Source organism: Macrotis lagotis, chromosome 4 (genome assembly GCF_037893015.1).
Source record: "Macrotis lagotis isolate mMagLag1 chromosome 4, bilby.v1.9.chrom.fasta, whole genome shotgun sequence".
NCBI classification, from domain to species: Eukaryota; Metazoa; Chordata; class Mammalia; order Peramelemorphia; family Peramelidae; genus Macrotis; species Macrotis lagotis.
In genome coordinates, this window is record NC_133661.1 from 41,977,603 (window position 1) to 41,989,989 (window position 12,387).

At 40.4% G+C, this 12,387-nt stretch overlaps 1 protein-coding gene and 1 pseudogene across 1 annotated transcript; both read right to left on the bottom strand.

Moving 5' to 3' along the window:
* Positions 1-1,390: 1,390 nt before the first annotated feature.
* SPRN (shadow of prion protein) lies at positions 1,391-1,851 on the bottom strand. The gene has a single exon (XM_074232633.1). The coding sequence runs from the start codon at positions 1,832-1,834 to the stop codon at positions 1,391-1,393; it is 444 nt and encodes a 147-aa protein (XP_074088734.1). The 5' UTR covers positions 1,835-1,851.
* Positions 1,852-8,981: 7,130 nt separating this feature from the next.
* LOC141523037 (large ribosomal subunit protein uL23-like) lies at positions 8,982-9,496 on the bottom strand (annotated as a pseudogene).
* Between the last annotated feature and the right edge of the window lie 2,891 nt (positions 9,497-12,387).

Sequence of the window (12,387 nt, forward strand, 5' to 3'; positions counted from 1 at the left end):
ATGAATAAGAAACCAACTTTTACTTCTAGGGAAGGACCTTTTAGTGAGGAATAGTAGAAATTAATAAAGTCTCTACATTTGATGGGTGACCACTTCTTTGTTGTTACAATAACTGATCTTGGTTAACAAAAAAAATCTTGAATGAAAAAGACATCCAAGTTGAAATGTTTAATACTTTCTCTACCAAAGATAGTCTAAGGAGAGTTAGTTTCTTATTTTATACTCATTAAATAGGAATCTCTCCCCAAAGCTCTTCAATCAAATGTTGGGTATAAATCCAGGAGGCAGGGAAGTCAGGCTTAAATGAGGTACTCATCAACAGACCAGTTTCTAGAGTGGTTAAATATTGCCACAACCAGAAGATAGAGTAGGTCCTAGGACTGTGCCTGAGGAACTAAAGTCAAAGAGAAATTAGACATGTCCAAGGAACAGAGGCCTCTCTGACATCCTTGGCAGGGGACCTCAAGACTCCTTTAGTTAGAATTAAATTCCTTTTTAGGGTTTAATGAAATGTTTCAGAGGTACCTTTGTTTTTCTGCAGCAAGTGAATTTCATTTAGGGCCTTACCAAATTGTCGCCTCTTCAGTTGGATTTTATTGTAATTTAAATTATGCCCCTTGAATTCATGTGAAAGGGCAGTGTGAGGAGGCAGTCTAGGTTTTCCTTTACCTTGAAACTGGGATGATAACTATTGCTTATCTGAGAGATGGAGAGCACCCTCTCAGTGTTCTTTCTGCTGCTAGGTGTGTCCTCAATCCTCTTTGGCCTCAATTTAGGTATCAGAAGCATCTGCAGGTGCTCTCTTTGGGTATTGGTCATCATTTCTCAAGCTTTGGCTTGGGCTCAGCACCTCTTTTAGGTTACTCTGAAGAGAGTATGAGAGTTTGGGCATGGCAGTTGGAATCTGGTGGGAATACAGCTTTAGGGTCCCCTGTTTTCTCTTGTTCAGTCAGTTCCTGTAATAGGGACCTTTGGATGGTGTTTTTAAGAAGAGAGGAATGGGGAGAAGGATTCTGGTGTAGGGCTACATCAATGGGTAGCTAATGATGCCCTTGAAATGTGAGCTATGGGGAAATTGCCCAACTTTCCTCTGAGGTGGTCCACTGACTACCAGAGAGATCATCTTCACAATCCCAGGTAATTGGTGCTCCTTCACCCCTGGGCCTGGGTTCATTGGCTCACCTTACCATCCTCAAACTCTTGAAGCCCTTTAGGGTTGATTGACAGTTAAGGAAGAGCTCAAAGGAAAGGAGTGAGCACAGTGCCTTAGGAGCTACTGTAGAAGGTAAAAGATGAAACCATTAAGACAAGAAGATGGGGCTGAGTAAAATGGGGCAGGGATATGTGGGAGAGGGAGAGGAGATCATGACTTTCCAGGGAAAGGTAATCTCTAAAGAGGAAACAGCTGAAAGAAACCCAGTGTCAAGCAGAGGCTGAGATTGGGCTCCATGCCCCAAGGGTCAGTCCCTGATGTCCACCTGTAGCTGTAGACTCCTTCCCTGGTCTGGTTACCATAGTAGAGCTCTGTCTCCAAGTCGTTGTTAGGGCCTACCTCTCCGGACATTCTCCTCCCAGCAACTCCAGCGATCGCCCCTGCTGCCACCCCTGCAGCAGCTCCGGCAGAGGCCGCAGCTGCTACCCGGAAGGCTGAGCCTGAGGAGGAGCTGTAGCGTGGGGCAGGCTTCATCCGCATCCGGCTGCTGCTGCTACTGCTTCGACCCCTACCACGAGCTGCTCCTCGGGCTCCACCACGACCTCCTTTGCTGGTGACATTCTCACAAAAGAAAGCGGCTAGGAGCAGAAGGGTCCAGCACATTATTGTTGCCCAGTTCATCTTCAGACCTGGAGACTTGGAACCTGTGAGAGAATGGAGGTAAAGAAACAGTGAGGTTGGACTCAGGGAGGTGGAGGAAGGACTGGTGCCTATCACAGATGGGGCAATTCTGTCTTCTTAGTCACAGCTCAGGGCCAGTCCTCCAGGACTTGTTCAGATATAACACCCAGAGTTCCATAGGGAAAGACATAAACCAGATCCCAGACTATTGAATTCAAGTCCATCCAAAAAAAACCCCACTATCCATCTATTTTTGGTTTATTTAGGGATAATGGGAATAGGGGGATAGGAACTTCTAGATGGATGTGCTGATTTTTCTCCATCCCTCCCTCTTTTAGCATCCTTCAAGGAGACTCAAATTTGTCAGCTTCCTTTTCTGATTATTTCCTCCCCCTAGTCAGAAATATCATTTCCTTCACCTGAGCTGGTGATGTGGATCTTTCCATATATAGGGGTTAGCATAGTTGGTGTTCCATTCATTGGTGTAATGCCATAGCTCCCCAACTAGATTGCATGCTTTATGAGGTCAGGGACCATATCTTGCCTCTGTTTCTTCCAGCATCCAGCAGATGCTGGAATGTGTACCTAGAAGAAGAGTGTATACCTAGAGGACACTTAACTACATCTACCCTTATGACACATCACCTATGTTGAATTCTACCAAATTGTAAACTACTTGAGGGGGAAAAAACTCACAACTATATAATTAAAAAAATCAAATACAACACTAAACCTTGGAACTTTAGATCTGTTTCAAAGGGCCCAGAAGAGGACTTTGTTCATAGCTGTGAAGTAAATTTTTGTTGAATCTTCTGCATTATGTGGCTTATTCAATTCTGAGAAAACCCATAATAAGATAATTGATGCGGATTCACCCTAAAGAAGGTTCCAAGAAATAAAATAGCCCCTACTCTCATTCTTGCCTCCTCATTCTGTTCCTTGCTACTTCCACATTAGGTCTCTTGACAATTATAACCCATTAAGATGTATTCGAAAGACTTATAAAAACTGGCATTTATGTAATGCTTTAAAATCTAGTGTTTTTGATCCATTGACTCATTTTAGCCTCCCAACAGCCCTGTCCTCACAATTACTATCATTAGTCCTATATTATTGCTTAAGGAGAGTGATTTTCAGGTTAAATGACTTGCCCAAGATCACACAGCTAGTGTCAGGAGAAATTTGAACTTGGGTCTTCCTTAATTTCAAGTCCAGTGCTAGGAAAAACAAATCTCCCTTAACCTGAATGTGCTCCCTTTGAAGCCATTTTGTCTGCTTAGAAAATTGATATTTCTATCATGGCAAACGAGGCATGTTTTTAGGGCCCCTAACAATTCCTTTGCTGGAAACCCTGACCCAGGGAGGAAGTCTCTTGATTGATTTTCTTAGATGGAGTTGGAGGCACATTTTCTCAACTATTGAATTGAACAAGGCTTTGGGGTCAATTCTAATGATGCCACTTCCCCCTCCTCATTACCTACACCTTAGATGTTATGCCCACGTTTTCCAGACTCCTTTCCTATTTAGTTATTTTAAGGAAGAAATTCAGGCAACAAGGATTTTAGCTTAACAGAAAATCTGTCTTAAGTCTCATAAAATTTATACAATCCCTACCTTCTCTTCAAAAACTGCAGAGCACTATTTCCTTTCTGAGGGGATCTTTGGGAATAGCATTAGATTCTCCAGGAATCACTTCCCAGGAGAATTTTTCACAACGAGCCTGAGCAGAAGGAAAAAAAGGATTATGCTTTCTTCTGACCCCTCCTTTTCTAGCAAGGGTAAGCAGAATTGGGGGGGGGTTAATGTTAGGAAGAATGAAGCAAACACTGGAACTCCCATCCAGCTCCAGACTGCACCCCTAAACAGTGTCTGGTAAGAAACATGGAATGGTCTGCTGCGGGGCCCATTTTGGGAGTCCACCAAAAAGAGTGGGTAGGAGAAAAAGTGATGGGGAAGCTGTCAAATGAAGGAATGAAAGGGACTATGAAGAGAAAAGAAGGACGAGTGAGGGAGAGGGATTTGGGATGAAAAAGAAAAGGGGTGTCCGGAATGGAGGATAGAAAGGGATATGAATCTACTGTAGAGGAGGAAGAGGATTTGAGAGCAGAGATTGGGAAGCAAGAAAGGAGAGAGAAGATGCCAGTATGATGGAGAGGAGGAGAACTTGGGCAATGAAAGAGAAAACACAGGGAAAGATGAGAAGAAGAAATTTGGGAGGATGGGGGAGGTGGGACTATAGCAACAATTAGAGGAGGTTGCTTAGCAGCTCAGGGAAGAGAAATTTCTTCCACCATCCTCTCTCCCCACCCCCCACATTTAGGCATTTTCCCTTCAACCCCGCCATTCATGCATTCATTCCCAGACCTGTCACCATCCCTGGATTCTCCAGCTCCACATCTTGTTTCCCCATCTCCTAATATTCCCATTCCCCCATTTTTCTTGTGAGACCTGTATATCATCTCTAGTCACCTACTTGTCCTCTCCCCCTCCCATCCCCCTCTCTTGGTCTCTTTTCCCTGCCCATCCCCCTACCTTTCCGGGTAGTTTGGAGAACAGAGAGTGGAAAAACCTGGGTCCGAACTGAGTGGTATAGTGGGGGAAAACCCTGAATTTTCAGAGAACCCATTTGTGTGCTTTTGGACTGGTCATTTGGTCTCACTGGATCTCAGTTTCTTCATCTGTAAAATTAGCAGATTGGAAGCCTGGATAATCTCCAAGATCCCTTTCAGCTTGAAATCCAAGCATCCTTCTGCCCAAATCCTCCCCCTCTTTTTTCCTCTCAGCTTTCCCATGGCGAGTCGCTTACCCGGTGAGCTCCAAGACTGGGCTTCCTCTTTGGGAGCTGCTGCTGTCCGGGGCTGTGGTGCTGATTGTGGGAACCTTAACTCAGCAGATGGCAGATCCCAAGCCTGGGTCCTAGTTAGAGGAGAGAGAGCAGAAGCAGTGCTGCCTCCGAACTAGTGACTGCATCTGAAAGACTCCTCCCCTGATGAGGGGGTGGGAGCATGATGAAGGACTGAGGCTCAACCCTCCAGGCACTTCAGGGGTGGGCAGGATTTGCAGAGCTCGAGTTCCCACCCTCTTCCTCTTCCCCACCCAATCCCCTTCCTTCTCTGGCACCATCCCCTAGTGTTTGAAATGAATCTCTATTTACCCTAGGATCAGCTTACATGGATGTGGAGCAAAGACCTAGTTCTAGAAGGTGGGTTAGTTTTGATAGGTTGTGTCAGTGACTTGTAGGAGGTAAAGAGGGTGGGTTTTGGGGAGGATATCCTAGAGAATGAGGAGGAAGCACAGCTAGGATGTGAAGTACGCAGTGGAGGCAGAGCCTACTACCATGCCTAGTTAGCACAGTGCCCTGTAAATAGTAAGTGCATAACATTATTTGAATTGAATTGAATTGCGTTGATTGAAGTATGGTAGATACTGCTTCCTTATCTGTGAGATATATTTAATACTTGTACAATATACCTCTGGGAAGGACTTTGTGAGGAAAACACTATGTAAACTTTAAAGTGCCTTCAAAAGATGAGCTATAAATATTAATATATCATTTTGGATAGGAACCATAGTTGGTATAATAGCATTGTAAGCTTAATGTTGGGGAAACAATAAGCCAGATTGTAAAATTTAAGTTGAGTGTCCCTTCCTTCCTCCCTTCCTTCCTTCCTTCCTTTTTCCTTTCCTCTCTTCCTCCCTCCCTTCTTTCTTTCTTTCCTTCCTTCCTTCCTTCCTCCCTCCCTCCCTTCCTTCCTTTCCTCTCTTCCTCCCTCCCTTCTTTTTTCCTTCCTTCCTTCCTTCCTTCCTTCCTTCCTTCCTTCCTTCCTTCCTTCCTCCCTTCCTTCCTTCCTTCCTCCCTTCCTTTGTTCTTTCTGAAATGGATGAGTCAAATGAAAACTTCTTGACTATGGGGGTGTGGAGACATGTACGTATTTGTAGGCAGTAGAAATGCAGATAGGGAGAGAGATCAAATATAAGTGAGACTAGAGATCATAGAGAAGGTAATCTGCTGGAGAAGATGGGATATAATTGAATCATTGTGCATTGCAGAGATTTGTCTTGATGGGAAGAAGGGTATTTTGTCTCTTCATGTGAGACAGGTTAAAAGAGGATTTAGTGGAAGAAGGCATTTGAGTGATGTGAGATGAAGAGGGAAGATAGGAAGCTCTTTGCAAATAGCCTCAATTTGTTTTATTTATTTGGGCCAATGGGATTGAGTGACTTGCCCAAAGTCACACAGTTAGGCAATTATTAAGTGTCTGAGGCCAGATTTCAACTCAGGCCCTCCTGACATCAGTGCTGGGACTCTATCCACTGTGCTCCCCCAGTCTCAATTTTTTTTCAGTAAAATAATGAGGCGAGATTCTCAGTGGAGAGGGTATGGGATGGGGCTGCCATGGCAAGTTTGAGGACAGATGAAAAGGAAATGCTGATATAGTGAATGGAAGAGTCAGCTAATTAGGGAAATGTAAAAGGATTGCCTTTTTTCTTTTAAGGTTTTTGCAAGGCAAACGGGGTTAAGTGGCTTGTCCAAGGCCACACAGCTAGGTAATTATTAAGTGTCTGAGATCAGATTTGAACTCAGGTACTCCATACTCCTGACTCCAGGGCTGGTGCTTAATCCACTGCACACCTAGTCACCCCAGGACTGCCTTATTTCAATGAGGGCCATTTGGGATAAAGAGATCTGTACCTTGTCAAAACCTCTTCCTATTGTGGTGTATTGCTCAAATGATGTAGGGCCAAAATGAATGGGGAGTATTTTTTCCCAACAGTATCCTAAAGTGTTGGAGTATCATTAGCCTTTTGAGTATTTTATGTTTCCTTTATTTCCTATGCATCTAGGAATACTTTGAAGCTTATGAATTTTTATGTGGTGGAGGAAATAAAATGCTGTGTCATAATCATATCCATTTTGTACCTTTAAGGGAGATGCTATTATCCACATATGAGGAAATCCTAGACATGAGCTGACCTAAACTAGTTTAAAGACTTCCTTGGTGTTTTATTTTGGGGTAGAATCAAAGATAAACAGAGACAATATTGGGGTTAGCCCTGTCCCCCTGGCTCAAACTTGCTTCTTCTGAGTCCAGATCCTTTCAGCGCCCTGGGGTCACCAGTCACAGTTTGAAGGCAGTTATCACAGATCTCCTAAATTTTCTGTTCTGTAGGTTAGACAGGCAGCTAGGGTGGCAGTGGATCAAGTACTAGACACGAACACCTAAATTCAAATTTAGCCTCAGACACTTAATATGATCTTGGGAAACTCACTTAACTTCTATTTGACTCAGTTTCCTCAACTGTAAAATTAGAGGAATCATAATGAGGATCAAGAAAGATCTTTGTGAGGGCTACTCGCATTGAAGTGTTCAAACTGTTTTACATTCCTGAGTCCCAGAATTATATTACATATCTCAAATAGGCTCAGATTCTGTGAGTCACTGGACATTATCAACTTGGATTTCAGGAGTAAGGGAACAGCTTTCCGTTTCTGTACCCATGACCCCTAACCCAGCGTCTATTTTCTAGATCTATACTACTAAATGTATCCAAAGGAGATAGTAAGAAATATGATTAATTCACAAACTGTATAACAAGCTTTGCTTAGATGGAGTGCAGCTAACTATAGTGTGGTTCAGGGGATAAAGTGCTGGACTTGGAGTCAGGAAGACCTGAGTTCAGATCTGGCCTCATACATTTATTGGCTATGTGATCTTGGACAAGTCATTTGACATCTGTTTGCCTCAGTTTCTTCTTCTGTAAAATGAGTTGAAGAAGGAGAAATGGCAAAGTACTCTAGAATCTCTCCCAAGAAAGTCCCATGGACAATATTGGTGTGCTGTGGTCCATAAAATCACAAAGAATTGGCCATGACTGAATGACTAAACAACAATGCTAAATGTAATAAAGCCCTTGGAAATATGAAGGAAGATTTTTGAGGGAAGAAAATACCCCATTTCATTTTTTTGTCTTTGAATCCCAGTACCTAGCAAAGGGCTGGTAGGTATAGTAGCTACTTAAACACTTATTGATTGATCAACAGTTCAGACATTCAGATTTATCATTTTGATTTCTAACATCAAGTAATAGGAAACCTATATTGGAAAGAGTACTAGATTCAGAAGGTCTCCAAATTGGTGCTGGCTATGGCACCACTGAGCTGGGTGAATTTGAAAAACTCTGATTCTCAGTTTTCTTTTCCACACAAAGATAGGTCAGTTTAGATGATCCCCAAATAATCTTTAAGTTATATAATGCCATGATTCCAAGCAGTGTCAAGTTTCTCATTAACACAGTCTTTGGGAGTAAGTGATTAGGGGGAAACAGTTTTTGCTAAAAGCTTTAATTCTCAACTCCTCCCTCATACTCATTCTTCACATTCAATCTGTTTTTATTTCCACCCATACAGCATCTTCCTTATATGTCCCTTCCTTTCTACTCACAGTGTCTCTACTCTGGTACAGATTTTCATCATCATGAGTATGGCCTATTTTGATTGTTTTTTTTTATCCCCCCCCCCCCCATTTCTCTCTCTCTCCCCTGCGCAATAAACTCCAGTGACTCTATATTATCAGCCACCAGGATTAAGGTCACCATGTAACCCAAAATGTCACAACTTTTGTTTATATCCCAAAGAGATTAAAGAAAGAGGAAAATATAGTAGTTTATAATGATGATTTATGTTGTATTTGTGATAATGATAAAATATTTGTAGACATTGTTTTTATAGTGGCAAAAAGATGGAAAAATGAGGGTTTGTCCAAATAATGAGTGGCTAAATAAATTATGATACAACAATAGAATATTATTATACTCTAATAAATATAAAAGGAATGGTTTTAGAGAGAATTGGTGTAAACTGATGCCGAATACAATGAGCAGAACAAGAAAGTATTACTTACAATGCTGACAACAATGAAAGGACAAAAAACTTCAATTGACTTTTAGAACTCTGAGCAATATGTTGATCAATGATGATTTTAGATGATTAATGATGAAGGATGCTTTCCACTTTATGATTGTAATTGATAGACTCAGAGAACAGACTGAGGCATTTTTTGGACATGGTCAATGTGTGGAGTTGTTATGTTTGACTATGCATATGGGTTACAAAAATTTCATTTTGCTTTTTTTTTTTCCTGGAAAACTTTTTTATTGTGGGGGAAGAAGCAGGGCAGCCGGACAGTTTAGATGATTCCAATCTTATTGGCAACATCTAAAGCATCATAGTTTGGGGCAAGCTGGACGTAGGCCTTCTTCTCTCCATCAGGCCGGATCAGTGTGTTGACCTTGGCCACATCAATGTCATACAGCTTCTTTACGGCCTGCTTGATTTGGTGTTTGTTGGCCTTGATGTCCACGATGAAGACCAGGGTGTTGTTATCCTCAATCTTTTTCATAGCAGACTCCGTGGGGTCTTAAGAGGGAACTTAATGATGGCATAGTGATCAAGCTTGTTTCTCTGAGGGGCACTTTTCCGCAGGTATTTTGGCTGCCTGCGAAGCCTCAGCGTTTTGGGTCTCCGGAAGGTGGGCGAGGTTCGGATCTTCTTCTTCTTGTGGCTGTGGATGCCCTTCAACACTGCCTTCTTGGCCTTCAAGGCCTTGGCCTTGGCTTCTGTCTTGGGGGGGCGACAGCTTCCTTCTTGGCCTTTGGCGCCATCTTGGGGGAAAGGGTCTCATTTTGCTTTCTTTTTAATAGAGGTGGAAGTAAAAAGTAAAATTTTATTAATTGGAAAAATAAAAAAAAATGGACATTTAAAAGCAGTTCAGTAGTGAGAAGTTCCCACATAGGAGATATTGTAGAATTGATTCCTGCATGAGTTGGAAGGTTGGACTAGGATATATGGAAAGAATTCTGAATTCAAAGAAGCCAAGTTCAATTTCTAAGATCTTTCTTTTTTTTTTTAGATTTTTCAAGGCAGTGGGGTTAAGTGACTTGCTCAAGGCCACACTGCTAGGTAATTATTAAGTGTCTGAGGTCGGATTTGAACCCAGGTACTCCTGACTCCAAGGCCAGTGCTCTATTCACTGTACCACCTAGCTGCCCCCTCTAAGATCTTTCTTAATTCTTCGATTCATTAAAAGAAGGTTAAAAAGATTCTTTGGGTGAGGGTGAGGAGGAATAAAGAGATGGTTGGGGAGATTAATACATGACAATTTCCAAAAGGAGAGCCCTATCTTGAAAAATGTGTAAATGACCAATAATAAATTGGACAACTTGAGTGAAATGGAGGAATATTTACAAAAATACAAACTTCCCAGATTAACAGAAGACAAAATAAATTGCTTAAGCCCATTTCAGAAAAAAGTAATTGAAAAGACCATCAATAAATTCCCTAAGAAAAAGTCTCAAGGTCCAGATGGCTTTACACGTGAATTCTACCAAACATTTAAGGAACAGTTAATTCCTATCCTATGTAAACTATTTAAAAAAAATAGAAGAGGAAGGAGTTCTGCTAAATTCCCTTTAATGACATCAGTATGGTGCTGATACCTAAATCAGGAAGAACTAAAGCAGACAAAGAAAATTATAGACCAATCTCCCTAATGAATATTGATGCAAAAATCTTAAATAAAATTTTAGCAATGAAACTATAGCAAATTATTGCCAGGATAGTATACTGTGATCAGGTTGGATTTATACCAGGTGGGCAGGGATGGTTCAACATTAGGAAAACACATATCCATAGTAAAACGAATAGAAATAATATGATTATCTCAATAGATGCTGAAGAAGCCTTTGATAAAAACCCTAGAAAGTTTAGGGATAAATGGAGTTTTCTTTAAAATAATAACTAGTATCAATCTAAAACCATCAATAAATATTATATGTAGTAAAAATAAACTCAGAGCATTTCCAGTAAATTCAGGGGTGAAACAACGATGCCCATTATCAACACTACTATTCAATATAGTATTGTAAATGCTAGCTGTAGCAATAAGAGAAGAAAAGACATTGAAGGAATCAGAATTGGCAAGGAAGCAAAACTTTCACTCTTTGCAGATGATATAATTGTATACCTAGAGAACCCAAGAAAATCATCTAAAAAACTCCTTGAAACAATTAACAAATTCAGCACAGTAGCAGGATATAAAATAAACTCACATAAATCATCAGCATTTCTGTATATGAACAACAAAGCCCAAGATCAAGATAGAGAAAGAGAAATTCCATTTAAAATAACTGTAGACAATGTTAAATACTTGGGAATCTACCTCCAAGATGAACTCAGAAACTGTATGAACACAATTATAAAGCTCTCCTCATCCAAATAAAGTCAGATCTAAATAACTGGAAAAATGTCAAATGCTCATGGTTAGGTCAAGTTAATATAATATAAATGACAATTCTACCCAAATTAAATTACTTTTTCAGTATACCAATCAAAACTACCAAATAACTACTTCATTGAGCTAGAAAAAATCATAACAAAATTCATCTGGAGCAACAAAAGGGCAAGAATAGCAAGGGAACTGATGAAAACAAAATGTAAAGGAAGGTGGCCTAGCTCTACCAGATCCAAAACCATACTATAAAGCAGCAGTCCTTAAAACTGCCTAATACTGGTTAAAAAAATAAAGGATCAGTGCATTAGGATAGATTCAAAAGAAACTACAGTAAATGACTACAACAATCTACTACTTGACAGACCCAAAGACATCAGCCTCTTGGGATAAGAATTCACTATTTGATGAAAATTATTGGGGAAACTATAAAATAATATGGCAAAAACTAGGCAGAGATTCACATCTCACACCCTATACCAACATAACGTCAAAATGGGTACAGGGTTTAGCCATAAAGAGCAATACCATTGATAAATTAGAGCACTAAAAATACTCTATCTGATATATGGAAAAGGGATAAATTTATGACCAAACAAGAATTAGAGCACATTATAAACTACAAAATGAATGATTTTGACTATATTAAATTAAAAAAGGTTTTGCTCTAATAAAATCAAGGCTGCCAGAATTAGAATAAAAGCAGAAAGCTGGGAAACAATCTTCACAATCAGGAGTTCTGATAAACATCTCATTTCTAAAATATATAGAGAATTGCATCAAATTTATAAGGTTTCCAAGTCATTCCCCCAGTTGAAAAATGGTCAAAGGATATGAACAGACACTTTTCAAATGAAATCATTAAAGCTATATATAATCATATGAAAAAAATGCTCCAAATCATTATTGATTAGAGAAATGCAAATTGAAACAAAAACAATCAGATATCACCTCACACCTATTAGAGTAGCCCAGATGAGAAAAAGGGGAAATGATCAATGTTGGAGAGGTTGTGAGAGGATTGGGACATTGATGCATTGCTGGTGGAGTTGTGAACAGATCCAACCTTTCTGGACAGCAATATGGAACTATGCCCAAAGAACAATAAAGCTATTCATACCCTTTGACCCAGCAATTCCCATTCTAGGACTATATTCAGAAGAAATTGTAAAAAAATGGGAAAAGTCCTACATATTCTAAAATATTCATAGCAGCTCTTTTTGTAGTGGCAAAGAATTGGAAATTGAGGGGATGCCCATCAATTGG

Bases quoted from the DNA above. Each gene is read 5' to 3' on its own strand.
- SPRN (XM_074232633.1), bottom strand. From the start codon at position 1,834: ATGAACTGGGCAACAATAATGTGCTGGACCCTTCTGCTCCTAGCCGCT.